The sequence below is a fragment of the Camelus bactrianus genome, chromosome 2 (assembly GCF_048773025.1).
Source record: "Camelus bactrianus isolate YW-2024 breed Bactrian camel chromosome 2, ASM4877302v1, whole genome shotgun sequence".
NCBI classification, from domain to species: domain Eukaryota; kingdom Metazoa; phylum Chordata; class Mammalia; order Artiodactyla; family Camelidae; genus Camelus; species Camelus bactrianus.
In genome coordinates this window covers 107,882,559-107,898,686 of record NC_133540.1, presented here as the reverse complement: position 1 = coordinate 107,898,686, position 16,128 = coordinate 107,882,559, and the positions used below count along the sequence as shown (strand labels likewise).

Sequence of the window (16,128 nt, the reverse complement as noted above, 5' to 3'; positions counted from 1 at the left end):
CATTCATCAGCTGATGGACATTTGCACTGTTTCCATTTTTTTTGGCAATTATGAATAATGTTGCTATGAACATTTGTGTACATACTGATCGGTATCTTAGTATTTAAAATCCATTCCTAAAATGACAAACTCTGAACTCCCAGGGCATGTAATTCTGTGCCACTTATTTTAAAATTAGCATCTGCTAACCTGTATTTGTATTTATACTTGTCTTTTAATGAGATATTCTATTTCTCCCAATAAATTGGTAGTTTCATGACCAGAGTCCATATCTTATTCCTTTATCTATCCCTTGCATCTAACTTGATCTTTTACCTCATAGTTACCTGAACAGCTATAAATGTTGATAATTATAGTGGCATTTCTTCAAATATAAAGCTTTGTCTGGAAAGAAAGATAAGAATAACCTTCTGTAGTTAAGAGCGTGAGATGATCCTTTACCTATGTTGTCAGATGATGTTTGACAAGGGTGCCAAGACCCTTCAATGGGGAAAGGACAATCTCTCCAACAAATGATGCTGGGAAAACTATATATCCACATGCAAAAGAATGTAATGGGACCCTTTTCTTACACCATATGCAAAAAGTAATTCAAAATCGATCAAAGACCTAAACATAACAGCTAAGACAAAAAGTCTTGGAAGAAAACATAGGGGAAAATCTTATGACATTGGATATGGCAGTGATTATTTGGAAATGACACCAAAAGCACAGATAAAAAAAAAATTAATTGGACTTCATCAAAATTTAAAACTTTTTTCATCAAAGGACACCATAAAGCTAGTGAAAAGTTAACCCACAAAATAGGAGAAAATATTTGCAAATCATATATTTGAATAAGAGATTAATATCCAGAATACATATTTTTAAAGAAACCTCCCTCAACTCAACAAAAACAAAATGAACGACCTGATTCAAAAACAAGCAAAGGACATAAGTACTTCTTCAAAGAAGATATACAAATGACAATAAGCCCATGAAAAGATGCTTAACATCACTAATCATTAAGGAAATGCACATTGAAACCACAGTGAGATACCACCTCACACCCATTAGGATAGCTATTATCAAAAAACCAGAAAGTAGCAAGTGTTGACAAGGATGTAGAGAATGCATGCTTGTGCATGCTGGTGGGAATGTAAAATGGTGCAGCCACTGTAGATAACGGTGGTTCCTCAAGAAATTAAACAGAACAGAATTACTAAATGATCCAGCAATTTCACTTCTGAATATATATTCAAAAGAACTGAAGCAGGGTCTCAAAGACAGAATTTGCACACCTGTGTTCACAGCAGCATTATTCACAGTAGCTAAAAGATGGTGACAATCCAAGTGTCCTTCAATGGATGATGAATAAATGAGCAAAATGTGGCATATACATACATTGGAATATTAGATTGTTTTAGTCTTTAAAACGAAGGTCTGCTACAACATGGATGAGCTTTGAAAACATTGTAAATGAAATAAGCCAAACACAAAAGGACAAATATTGTATGATTCTACTTACATAAGATACTTAGAATAGTCAAATTCATAGAAACAAAAATAGAATAATGGTCACCAGAAGCTGAAAGAAAGAGGAATGGGGAGTTATTGTTTAATGGATGTAGAGTTTCTATTTTTGGATGATGAAAAAGTTCCAGAAATGGATAGTGGTGTGATGTTTACACAACAGGTGAAAGTATTTAATGCCACTGAACAGTATACTTAAAAATGGGTAGTAGTAAATTCTATGTTTGTATATTTTACCACAATTTCAAAAAATAAAGGAGCCTAGGATGAGGTGTTGCAAGGAAGCCTAGTGAGAGCCTATACAGAAAGTCTTGGTACTTAGTTTTAAATGACAGAAATTTAAGAATCTAATCATCCAGTGGGAAGAATAAGGCTTCGTCGTTTTTAAAAAACAATTCTATTTAGCAGTAAGTGTGTTTAGTCTGCATGCTGGTCTAGACATATTAATTGCGGTAGTATTTAATTGCTTTCCTACACTTCTCATCTGGGAAGTATGAGAACGTATCTTCCTTAATCAAATGTATAAAACTGCAGAACATTAAGTTACCAGATGCTACTTTAAATTATTTTTTTCTTTAAAACTAACCTCCCTCCTAATGTTAACTTAATACAATTTTACGCTAATAGGTTAATAGGTTAGAGATGTGTAAGAATTCATACATCAAAACTATTTTTAAAAGGATAAAATGCAGTTGCATCAAATTCTGAGCACAGTACTTTTGTTGAGATGTTTATATGATAAATATGTCTCCTGATACTTTGAATTACAATTTTCATTATGCCCCTGTAGAGTCTCCTGAGAGTGTCAAAGTCATGGTGCTTGCTAACTTCAGAGGATACAGGGGGATTCTTTTGCATATGCTTTCCTAAGCCCCTGGGGAGGAGAGGGATAAAGCTGGATTGTTCACTCTGGAAAGGAGTCATTCCCTAGGAAGGTACAGTTGAATGTTCAGCTACAGAGAGATGAAAGTGCATATGAATCTCCAGGGAGTACCAAAAAAAGGGAAGGATGTTTATCTGTTATTCACAGGGCAGTATCAGTTGGCCCTTCAGAGTTTGGTCTTCACCTTAGTGGGGAAAGTTGTAATTTTGAGCTCCTCTGAGTAATCGAGGCTGTAGAGCAGTAGAGACCAATTGGGAATTTATCTCAATAATAGCAACATCCAGGAGAGTAAGAAATTATGGTTGTACCTTGGTGTATCAGACAGAGTCTTGGCAGGAAGCAGGGGGTTAACAAGAAGAGTTTGTTGAAGAGACTGTTTACCAAAGTTAAAGGATGCTGGCAAAGGCTAACAATAGCAGGTTGCTCTTGGCAGCTCCACGCTTGAAAGGACAGGGGGACATGATTACTGGAATCTTGAAAGAGCTACAGCAGGAGCAAAGCTGCAGCTGAAGGAGAGAGCTATTGGACAGGACTGTTCTGGTAGGAAAAGGTAGCACTGTTAACCGCACTGCCAGAGGCTCCCCTTGGCCACGTTCAACTGAAATCCAGAAGGTAAGAAAGCCCTGTAGATGTAGAGACCACATGGTAGCCCTTACTTTCAGCATCCAGGGGCACAGGGTAGAGAGTACTGGAGAGTGGATTTGGATGAGCAAACAAAGAATATCTGGTCAATTTAATGAGGCTTATATGATTGTTGAAACTCCGTATTCTAAATGAATAATAAATAACTGACATCATTGAGGAACTGAGTAGGTAGAAGCTAGTTGTGGATTTTAGTTAGCAGGGAGTCCCATGTTGACCAGTTCACGGCCTTTGAGACAACCAAAGGAAGAGGATTTTGAAGAGTGGTTTGGGGAGGATTGGGATCTTTGCACTGGGGCCCCAGTGATTCTAGGCTCCAAAAGAGAGGACTCTGGTTTAGAGGACAGAAAGGAATTCATGAACTCAGCAAAAACAACTGGATTGATCAGCAGAGGGCAGTCTACCGGAAAAGTGGCTGCTGTCTTGAAAGTGAAGTGTGAAGGCCCAATAGCCATGTCCCAGCTGTAGCTGCACTTGTGTACTCCTTGGACAGAGCAGAGTTGTGAGGCTCTTTCCTAAAAAAAAAAAAAAAAAACACCACCTAAAGAACATCTGTACCTGACAGGAACAATAAATAATTTAAGGTGAGGAAGTATAGACTGTGCTATTGAAGCAAGCTTTCCACTCCATGCTGCAGATATTCAGAAAGCCACAACTGTGGGGGTTCTGATCTATTCTCTAAATTTGGAATAATACAGTGTGCATTACAATCAATACTGTGGTACCCACTGGCCTGGAGCTAAGTTTAGAAGTTTGACTGTGGATCTAAGCGCTGCTTTCTACTCTTGCTGCTAGAGCTCCTCACCCCAGCTGGGGTGGGTAGGGGAGAGGAGTTAACAAGATGGGAAGGGCAGAACTCAGTGAAAGAGAGGGGAAAAAAGCAAAATGACCTTAGCCTTATGACTGGGTGTTTTGAAAGGAGAGTTAAATGAGAAGCTTGGATAGAATAGGCAGTGGTGAGAGACAGAGGAAAAAAAAGTCTCAAAAAGTTGGCAAAACACAAGGTCAGGAAAGGGCTGTAGGAAAAAAAATTGTGCTGCATTTAGAAGAACAGGAAATTTGAATCTGCAGAGCAGTAACAGTAACTAGCAGGAGCAACAAAAAGGAAGACTTGCACATTTCAAATGCTGGCGATTATTATCAGGGGTCAGCAAAGCACAATTATGCCTCGTCACGTTTCTTTTTACATGAATCAACACATCAAAACACATTGTTCTGTTAGGGACAACAGAAGAGTTACCAGATGAACTTTCCTCTGTCCATCTAAAACCAACTTTATAACCTTCACATAAATAATGTTTACTTAAATTACATATTCTGAAAGTGGGAAACTTTTTAGATCTAAACCTCATGCCTAAGTAGTACAATATACTCCAACGTATTCAGGACTCCTTTACACTCTTCAAAAATACTTAGGATTCCAAAAAACATTTGTTTATATGGGTTAAACAACACTGTATTAGAAATAAAACAGAAATTATTGAAACATTTATTAATAAATAACTATAACAAATCCATTACATGCTTACATAAGTAGTATAACTTTAGTGAAAAATAACTACATTTTCCAAAACAAAATCTCTTTAATGCCTGGCTTAATAGAACACAGCTGGATTTTCATATATGCCTTTGCATTCAATATGTTGCATATGTTGTTTTGGCTGAAGTACATGAAGAAAATCCAGACTCATCCAGATACATAGTTGGAAAGGCAAGGAATAGTTCAATAACTTTTTCAGATAACTGTGGGTATTCTTCTTTAATACTAGAGTAAATCTAGACAAATGGTAGTTTCTCAAAGGTTGGCTACAATATGGAATCTGAAATGTTATGAATGAACTTTTTGTACTTGGTGACATTGAAATCCACTGGTCTGTCTTGAACCTGGAATGGACGTTACACCCACGCATGATTCTGTAACATCATGCATTGGTCATTTGGAAACTATTGGCTCACTAATTTATGCAGATCTTCCAAACATTGACATGCTTCATTGTACAATTTCTCACAATCATAATAATACCACCATAATATCATCACCAATTTAATCCAGAAAGGTCTTTAAGCATATTGAAAAGCCGTCAAGTCACAGTGAGAGATGTTTTCTGAAACTCTAATTCATTCAGTTGAAAGCTTGAATTTTATCATTTTCAACAAATTGTAACAGTTGTTTTCCTTGAAGTGATAGGCTTAACCTTGTTCATTTTTGATAAAATGTGTGCCAAATACTCAACTCTTAATAGTTTGTCTTAATCATTATTTCAAGTAAAAATGGTGTTCTATGGAAAAAGTGGCTAAGTTCAGTTTGTAACTCAACCATTTGCACAAGAGCTTTACCATGAACTTGGGATGCAGCAGAAGTGCTTAGCCTTTCCATGCATTATACAGAATATTAAGATATGTACTAGAAAGTTGAGGTTTAATAAAAGTAATCATTTCTACTGCTTCATCAAAATCATTCTAAAGTGAAACTGGCATTTTTAAACAATGTGTGGCGTTAATAAACTTATTACCAGTGAAGTAAAATTTTTTGCCTGCTATTGCTTTTACGTCAACAGTGCATAAGTTAACAAAGTAAAAAGGCAAATAATGTCTTAGGTTTATTATGATAAGTTTGGGAATTGCAGACTGATCCCTGAAAAACATCTCAGGGACCCCCAGGTGTTTGTAGACTATGCTTTGAGATGAGTATTCCTTATCCTTGCTGGAATATAAATCTGACAATTCCAGAGTTGGTTTTTTGGGGGGAAGGGTTCTCCTTCACTGATATGCCTCTAGGGCTTAGATCATGCCTAGCACATAGTAGGCACTCAATAAATATATGCTTAATTATTTAATGAAATAATCAGAACTAGATCGTAATAGTAAAGATCTTATAATCTGCATTACTGGAAACCCATTTTTAAAAATTTAGTTTTGAACAGGTAAAATATACAATAGGATACATGCTGAAAAGTCTCCCACTTTGCTTTCCCCAAGGCCCTTAAGTTGCTTTCTCAGAGGTAACTCTTCTGTCAGTTTCTTAGGTATTTTTCCAGTGATATTTTATGAATTCAGCATATATACCAGCATATTCCCTTCTTCCCTCACACATGGCGGTATACTATACGCTATGTGGACTGAACAGTGATTTTTTTAAAGTAAACTTTTTCTTTTGGAATAATTTTAGATTTACAGAAAAGTTTCAGAGATTCTTATATACTCGTTACTCATTTCTATTAATGTCAGCATCTTACATAACCATAGCACCATGTCAAAACTAAGAAATTAACCTTGCTACAATACCATTAACTGAATTACAGCATTTACTCCGATTTCACTAATTATGTCCTGTTGGTTCTAGGGTTCAATCCAGGATACCACATTGCTTTTAGCATAGTGCTCTTTTCCCCTTAAAATGTATTTTCAGGATTTTCTCCTATGAGTTATGAGTTAATATACAGTTGCCTCATTCTCTGGAAGGAATGTAAAAATGGACTGAAAGTGGAATTTCAAGGCTAATTATTATGCGCAGTTAAAAAACCAAACCTCTCTCCAACAAAGAAATCAGCATACCCTCCTAACTAGTTTCCCTCTGATTTGGGTGTTGTACATTTCTTTGAAATTCCAAGATTAATATTGGGGACTGAATGAAGGTGATAAATATAAAGTACTCAAAAAAATTTTCACACTTCAAAATAATTATTTTTAATTTATTGGCACCAAAACACATAGCATTGCATGGTTTATAAATTATATCAGTAATTCGTGGGCCATGACCCACATGTATAGTTGGTTCCTCTTAGGACCAGTAGGGGGCTCTGCTGGAAGTGTTTTATAGTTTGTTAGTCCATTTTGGGAAACGTTTCAAGATCATGGTTCAGAATTCTAAACTCTTAAATCTTGAAATAGATCATCTCATCTAGCTTTCTTATTTTGCAGAAGAGGAAACCAAGGTTGGCGAAGAGAGCTGGTATAGAGGAAAGCTGGAATTAAAATCCCCCTCTTGGTTCTGGGACATGAGTTCAATAAACTCTTTTTTGCCATGTACCTCCACTGAATGACTCACTCCCAGTATCTTATTTTCTTTTTTGCTACCACAATTTTAGTAGTTTTCACGAAGGTGATGTATTTATGATATTTTTCTGATAGGATACTCCACTAATTGGTTAAGTGAAAGAAGTGCATGAAATATAAACTTCTAAACAAACATTATTACCTATTATAAAATGTTTTCTATTCAAAGCACCTCTCAGCATCAAAACCATATTACTTACTGTACACCTAGCAGCCACTTTCAAATTGCCTTTCAAATTTACTTTCCACTTACAACATTTTACTCTTATCTTTACTCATTTATTCATTCAATATTTATTGAGTGCCTAGTGGAACCACTGTTGTAGGCCCTAAGCTTACAGAAGTAAAGCTGCCCTTCCTCCCCAAGACGCATTTATTTCTCCATTTTTCACTTTAATATATAAACTATTTCACATGCCTTAGTTCAGTGGTTCTCATAGAGTGGTCCCTGAACTAGTAGCAGGAGCAGCAGCATCTGGGAACTTGTTAAAATTGCAAATTATTAGGCCCACCAGTCACTTTAGGGATGGTGTCAGAAATCTTTTTTTTTTTTTAATAAGCTCTCCAGCAATTCTGATGTACCCTTAAGTTTAAAAACTGGCCTTATTTCCAGGACTTGGCATTATCTAAAAAGGTCAAAGATCAACATCTGGCTTCTACACCCATCTCAGGCACATCCATGGAGTACCTGATAAGATCCAACAATGACCATATTTAATTTAAGGATTTGTAGTACCTGGAATGATCCTGGAATGATCGTAGTAACAGTAGGACTATAATAGTTTCAGAACAAAAACGAACCACAGTGTATTTTCCGGCCTACACCAATAGAAAATGGGCCGGAATGAGTTCCGGGACAGTGTTTTCAGACACTAGACACAGCCGGGCACACTAAGCCGGTGGGTTCTGGGTCTCGCTGAGTCAGGGCGGCGCTCCAAGCCTAATAGAGCCGCGTGATCCCGGCAGGTTAGACTCGAACCTTCGGTTAGAGGCTAAGGTCTGAGAGCCTCGACCATAACACATGGGTTCGAAGACTGGCGGAGGCACCCGAGGGGACCCGGAGGGCCCTGCCAGCGCCGGCCAGCGGCAGCCAGCGCGGAAGCCGCACCCTCCTGGCCCCAGACGCCGGCAGGGCGGAGCCACGCGGCCGCAGCTCCGGCAGAGACGCGCGGCGCGGGTTCGCGGCTGAGGCGTATGGGACTACAACGGGAGCGGCTGCGCCGCCCGGCCGGGTCAGCGTCGTGCGCATGCGCGGACCCGGCGCCATTTTGGTGGCCGGGCGCGGAGGTGATTCTACACTGAAGAGAGCGCAGCGGCCGGGCTGGCAGTGGCAGCGTTCGTGTGCTCGGGTGTGAATCGCCGAGGGAGGAGGTGGTGGAGGAAGAGGTGGCGGCGGCGGTGGTGGTCGTAGCGGTGGCGGAGGAGGCGGGTACGAATCAGCTGCGGGCGGAGACATGGCCAACATCGCGGTGCAGCGAATCAAGCGGGAGTTCAAGGAGGTGCTGAAGAGCGAGGAGGTCAGAAATGAACTCCCGGACGTCCCCCACCTCAGCCCATGGCGGGAGGGCCCTTCCAGTGGCGACCCCAAAATCCCTAGTAACCCCCAGGTGGCCCTCTTTGCGGCCGCCCTTCTGCCTGTGGGGAAGCAGCAGTCTCCCCCTCCTTCCGCCGCCTTCCCCTCCCCTCCCGGGGCCCTGGGATGGACGGTCTCGCGGGCGGGTGGTCTGGAGAGGAACACGGTTTGGGGGCAGATGGAGAAGGGGGCACTTACCGGCGGGGTGTGAGCTCTAGAGAGAGCCCCGAGGCAGTGGCAACAGCTGGAAGTGTAGCTGCAGGGTGGGGAGGGAGCAGGCCGAGCCTAAGAAAACCCGGGAAGTGGGTTGGGGGAAGGGGAAAGGTGGTAACTGGATCCGGAGAGCCGCGCTGCTGAAAGGCCCTCACTTTTAAGGGTATTCTGGGTTATTGCCTGTGTGGCCGCCACTGTCCTTTCCTTAGGAATGGAGCGATGAGAGTCCTTAGATATTGATTAAAGAAGGACGTTCAGAGTTACTCCCTCTTAGTTGTGTGCTGGGAGAGAAGAGAAGACATAATGGGGTACTATCTTATTTGAGTGGGGATAAGGGACTTTTCACCTGGGAAGGAAATTAATACCATATTAAACCATTATCTCATTTCCACTTACCCCCAAATCCTAGGCCCCTTTTCTATTGACATCTAAAGCTTTTGACTGGGTTAAAGGCAAGTTGTTTGGTGTATTAAGGACATTTAAATATTTTTAGCTAGGATTAGGAAAAAGCGTGGAATTTATAAGTAGCTGATTTCGAAATGTTGTTTACAGGTTACAGATCACAGAGTCTGTCCTAAGACAATGCCTCTGTGACACTGTTGTGTTGTGCCATGAAACTTCATTATGATGTCCCTCATAGTTAACCTGATTCTTACTTTTGAAAAACAGCCCTATTAAAAAACATGGGATTTCAAATAATACATTGTTATATCTTCTTATTGAGTAGATTTATTTCTACACATCATATCTGAAATGATTAAAAAATTTTTTGTCTCAAGCTGCTCTTGAGTCCTGTAGAAATTTTAAATACTCTAGTGTTGGCCGTAGTTATTAAGATATTTTAAATGTTTTTGTAATTTGACTCAAAATTATGAAAGTATCTACAATTTTTCTTACCCCAGTCAACAAGAATGCCAGGTTGTTTTTCCTCCTTGGATTTAACAAAGGAAAAATTAAAAAGTAATACTGAAATAGTGATTTTTCAAGATGTCATATGCCATTATTGAATGTATCATTGCTGTTTGTATTTTTGTCTTACATTGGTACTCTGATGATCTCGATGATTTGTGAAATTCAGCATTCTAAGTTTGTGATGAGTTATTGACATAAGTCTGATAGCACTTGAACTTTAATTTGTGCCGCTATAAGTCTAAAGTGATTATGTATGTATCTAATTAGACATGGAGGAAATTCTTTAAAATTATTTTAACATGCCAAATACTAGCAGATTTTTTGTATGTAATAGTATGTAAGGATCGGTTTTACAGAGCATGTGTATGAACTCTGACCTCTGTATTTGTTCAAGTGCCAAAACTCTGAATGGAGGGATGACTTAGTATTTTTATGGTACAGTGCAGAGAGTCATAAATGCCGATACTGGTTTACAGTGAAACAGTGATTATGGATCTTTATTTAGTAAGAAAATATGTTCCAGTATAGTTGATATACATATTCCTGATGAAAGATTGAAGCTAATATTGTTGTTGCCAGTAGCCTAATGTGCAAGTCTGAAACTTAATAAGACTTCAGTGCTCTATTTTCTATTACTTAAAAGTGGTAAGTTACTGCTTTCATAGTTCATGTGGTCTTTTTGCATTATGTGAGGTGACTTTTCACCATGATATTGTTAGTACTTAAATTGAAGCTGAAAAGAAATCTTGTATTGCTTTAGTAATGCATATTGTTAAAATAATACAGCTTTTTATTTGTAAGGAATAATGAAGCCTTACTTCAAGTAAGTGTCATAGTGTTTCAGAGGAGAAAAACAGGAAATACAAATTTTTTTTTTAAGAGCAGTACCTTTATAAATCTGGAAGGAAACTTCTTCCAGAAAGTCTGTTGCAAAGAACATTTAGGAATGGGTCAGATTGTTTAATATTGCCATATAACCAGTAAATAGCTTTATTTTCACCAATTTTATTTTGATATTTTAGTAGGTCTAGTTCTGTAAGTGGATTGTTATTTTCAACTCATTGAAGGACTTGTGGTACAGTCCATGTGTTTCCTTTTTAAGTATGTAAATACAGTATTTGAGTGGCTGGCCAAGTAATCAAATATTTCATCATGTCACTTGTGTAAATCTCCATTTTACCGAAATTTATTTCATATGCTTGTGTTTAGTAAGAATACAGTTTTTTTTTAAGGATTTTTTTTTCTCCTTTTAAGTGCCTTTGTAAAGATAGCTGACATTTGCAGAATTCTGGCCATAAGAAGTTTTAAGAGGCTGTTTTTGGAGTGTGTTGTTAATTAAGATACAGCCTTCAAGATAAATGTGAAAATCGTGGTGCAAAATAGTGGGAGGAGGCCACCGTTTGTGTCAAAAGTGGGGAAATACATGTATATTTGTCTGTATAGGTGAAAGGATTAATGAGAAATTGGTAACATTGATTGCTCCTGTGCTGGAGGAATTGTGTGTCTAGGGCAACAGGCATCAAAAGATCCCTTTTGAATTTTGAGTCATGAGAATATGTTATTTACTCAATATAAATAAACCTTGTAGGTCTTTTTTCCCTGAAACTGTGTTTGGAAATCTGTCCTGTATCTGTCAGATACTAATTTATTTAAATCTGTGAATTTTAAGTAATGTTTCATAGTTGCTAGGAATGGAAAATTGATATAAGGTACTTTTTATAGTTATTTTATGAGTTGAATTACATGTGTGAATTTTTGCTTATAAGGATAGAATAAAACTAATATGTATTCACAGATTGTATTAATACTTACTATTAATTATTGGGATTAATAACTAACCACCATTTGTAGAGTAGCTCTCAGTACCATTTGTTTATATACATTTATTGCTAATTCTCAAGAACAGATCTTTGAATTAGATTTATTTCTTAGACGAGAAAATTGAGACTCAGAGAAGTTTAATTATTTGTCTGCAAACATACAGCTTTGGGATTTAGATCTAAGTCTGATTGTGTTTTAATTGTACCATCCTGTCTTGACTTGCCAACGACAGGCATACTTTTAATCATTTAAAAATAATTAAACCTGGTTTATATTACTGACTAAAGGATTTAAACACAATGTAATTTATTTATTAATTTAAACAGTGAAATAGTGTTACCTGTAATTAACTTCAAGGTTTGCTTGCATTTCAATATGCAAAGTATTTTAAAATTTGAAGCTCAGTGAAGTAAAATGCCCTTAAATCAGTGCACATACTCTTGCTTGTTCTTTTGCTATGTAGTACCTGTAGTTTTTTTCTTATTATAGTTGCAATTTGCTAACATTTTCTGGGAGTTTCATAGGGAATATTTATTTACTTGTTTATTTAATTTTTTCATTGAAGAGTAGTCGATTTGTAATGTTGTGTTAGTTTCTGGTATACAACATAGTGATTCAGTTATATATATTTTTTTATATTCTTTTTTATTATAAGTTATTAGAAGATATTAAATATAGTTCCCTGTGCTATACAGTAGAACCTTGTTGTTTATTTTATATATAGTAATTCCCAATTTATCCTTCCCCCTTATCCCCCCATAACCATAAATTTGTTTTTTGTCTGTCTGTTTCTGTTTCATATGTTTGTGTCATTTTCTTACATTCCACATACAAGTGGTATCATATGGTATTTGTCTTTCTCTATCTGACTTATTGCTTCATTTAGTATGGTAATCTGTAGGTCAATCTATGTTACTACAAATGGCATTATTTTATTTTTTTTGGCTGAGTAGTATTCCGTGTGTGTGTGTGTGTGTGTGTGTGTGTGTGTGTGTGTGTGTACATACACACACCAGAAATTCTTTATCCAGTCATCTATTGATGAACATTTAGGTTGCTTCCATGTCTTGGCTATTGTAAATAGTGCTGCTATAAACATTGGGGTGCATATATCTTTTTGAATTAGTTACCTCTAGATGTGTGTCAGAGGGAATATTTAAATCTATGGCATTAACAAATTGGTTTCATGAAAACTGTTGTATAAAGTTTTCCTTAAGTATTTAAATGGATCTGTTAAATGGAAAATAGATTGTTATCTGTTGTCATTTTAAATTTTATATATTTGATCTAACTTGATCTAGATTAGTCTATGCAGAACTAGTTGCCCAACTTTAAAAGAAAGTCTCTTAATTTCTGTAGACCATGGTTTCTCAACTTTGACACTATTGCCATTTAGGGCAGGTAATGAATTCTTTGTTGCCGGTGATTCTCCTGTGCTTTGAAGGATGTTTAGCAGACTTAGAGCACTAGATGTCAGTAGCACTGTCAGTCCTTCCCCCTCACCTCCCTATCCTCTCCCTGCCAGTTGTATTAACCAGAAATGTCTCCAGCCTTTGCTAAATGTTGAGAATCTGCCATAGACAAAAGTCTTTAGAAAAACATTTAAGACTGTTAACTATGTAAGATGTGTAGTATAATTTATCTAAAAGATGAATGGAAAGTAAAGGTACAAAAATTATATAGCATGATTACTCCTAGCTTTGAATGTTCTGTTTTTATTTTTAAGACTTTAAGTTTGTTTGACTCTTACCAATGAATTATCACTTTCTTTTAAACTTTTTCCTTTCTGATTTAAAGGAAAAGGTGTATTTTCTGCTATAAACTAATGTAATTGGAATTTGGACAATTTTTTAAGAGTGGAAAAGTGGTTTGTTTTTACAGCTATGTAAGTTATAGTTCAGTGTAACTTATTTAAATAGTGTGCCTTATGGGGTTTTGGGTGTAGGTTGAGCAAGGAAAGCTTTATAGACTGGGTTAAAAAATCAAAGCCTGTCCAAGTAAGACTATTTGGGGTGCATTTCTTGTTTCTTGAGAAAAATTATAAAGACTTTGATCGCTGTCCATCAGGCATAGATATATATGCATCTGGGGTCCCTTAGCTTGTCACCCCTTTGTAAAGAATAAATGTTCTTATTTCTCAGTAAATATACATTATCTTCATTACTGAGCATATTGACAATAGCCCTAAAAGACTTACCTGTTTGGAAATAAATAAAAATGCTAGATGCAGAGAATCAATGCTTTGTCAATGCTAAGGGTATGTATTTGTAGGGAAGTTCTTGAACTAGGTTCCAAAAGAAAGTTAAGACTGATCTCAGATTTCAGGAGACAATCCTAAAGGAATTATAGGAATACTGTAATTTATAAGTAAATGATCTCTTTTCTAGGACCTAAATTGAAACCAGGGAGCAGGGGTAATTGGCAATATTAGGCAAGAAACACATTTATATATTTAGAACAGAAAGCTGTAATATACACAAACATAGTTGTGGATTTAGAACACCTAAGGTATCTTTGAGGAAGGAAAAAACCTTTTTCGTATCAAAGTAATATATATATATATATGTATACACACACACACACACACGAAGGAAAAAACCTTTTTCGTATCAAAGTAATATATATATATGTGTATACACACACACACACACACACGATAAAGTGTGACTGGCACCCAAATCAAGAAACAGAATATTAATATTACTAGCACAGTCAGAACTCCCAGACCCCCAGCCCTTTTTAGTCATTTTCCTGACTTCTGGTAGCACAGTTTAGCTTTGAGTATGTTTGAGTAAAAGGGTAGACATAAAAACATATACTATATGATTTAATTTTGAAGGTTTTGAAAGATGCCTTTCAAAATTTTTGTTCAAAAATATTAATAGTATCTTAGAAAATGTGTTAAATGGCATTGAATATTATAGTTGAAAGAGACCTTAGATCTAAGGCAAACTCCTCATCTCTAAGATATGGAAACTGAGGCCTAGAGAGATTAATTGTGACTTAGTGACACAGGTCTGGTTAATGGTGCATTTAACTCAGACTTTATATACCAGTTTACTCTAACCATTGTATACGGTTGCTTAATGGGACTGTCCTTTTCATAAACAGTACTATAAAAGCTGAATGCTAATAAAACTAAGTACAGTGAGTAACAGTTCAGTATTAAGTATTGTATTTTAAATGTATTTTCTTAGTGTGAGAACTTAAAATTACCAGGAGGCAGAGATATTTAGTTCCCTAAGCATAATACAGTAAGTTCAGCTTAGTGGTTAAGAGTGTGGGCTTTGGAATTAGATTTGCCTTGAGTCCTGGCTTTTTTACTTTATACCTACAGCACTGACTCTGTATCTCAGTTTTCTTACCTGTAAAAATGTAGGAAGATTAAGTCTTTACAGTGCTTGGAGCAATGCTTGGGACATACTAAACATTCAGTAAATAGATAGCTGTTAAGATGTCAAAATTAACTACTTTCATATTCTGCTTATTACCATTCTTGTATCAAAAAGCTTTCCTTCTGTGACTTAATGATATCTCTATGTGAGTTTGCCTCAAGAAAAGGCTTAACATTGTGGGAGACTTGAGTGCTTCTGATAATGTTTATTTGTCATCTGTATGCAAACAACCTGTGGGGCCGATGGCCAAGGGGAATAGAATATATGTGGACACTGTTCTGAAGGTGCTGGTTAATTTTTCTTTAGGAGACAATTATAAATTGGAGAAAAGTTTGTTTTAAAATGACCTTTCTTGGTGAAAAAGAAGTAAATTACTTGGAAGCCTTTCAGGTAATAGAGAGTTATTGGATTATTTTGTATTTCCTGACATAGCTCTGGTCTCCTTGAACTGGACCAAGGAATCCAGGTTCTAATCTTGTAGTGTGTAATCTTGGATCCCTTTGTAAAATCCCTTTTTTTAAATTGGATCTTGGAAGTTAGAAAGTGATAGTCACATCCATCTGATATGGTGTGTTCTCTTATATAATTCTGAAAAGGTGAGACAAGATCGTTTCATTCAAAATCCTTGTTCATTCAAAATCATTTCCCTCCCTTTAGTTCTTTACTTTTACAGTAAATTTAAAATAACTACCTATTTAGTTCAGTGCCACTGTCTAATATTTTGTCAATATGGCAGCCTTATGATATGGATGTTACTCTTGCTTTACAGATTAGAAAGTTGCAGCCCTGAAGAAATTAAGTAACTTTCCTCATTGTCAAGTAACTTGTTCATGGAACAGGGGTTTAAAACAAGGTTTTTTACTCTAAAATATTTACTGATTATGGTGGAAAGAATAGAGTACAGTCATATTTATTGCTTGCTTCCTACCCATTACTTCTAAAGATGTTTTTAAAAATTACATTTTAGACTTAGAAGTTTAGGGAATAATGTATGAGCACCTTTATATTCATGGTCCAGATTTAATAGATCTTAGCTTTCATACTGGGTTTAGGCTATCCACTCCCACTAAGAAATAAAACAAAACATACAGATAAAGCTCACTTTGTAGCCTTTTCTCTAT

At 36.7% G+C, this 16,128-nt stretch overlaps 1 protein-coding gene across 1 annotated transcript in view; it reads left to right on the top strand.

Annotated features, from left to right (window-relative positions):
• The first annotated feature begins 8,353 nt into the window (after window positions 1–8,353).
• The window catches only part of UBE2K (ubiquitin conjugating enzyme E2 K), a 52,383-nt gene continuing 44,608 nt past the window's right edge, over window positions 8,354–16,128 (top strand). The window contains exon 1 of the mRNA XM_010962654.3: window positions 8,354–8,610. Within this exon, the coding sequence (XP_010960956.1) occupies window positions 8,548–8,610 (63 nt within the window). The 5' untranslated portion in view covers window positions 8,354–8,547. The remainder of the gene's footprint in view (window positions 8,611–16,128) is intronic.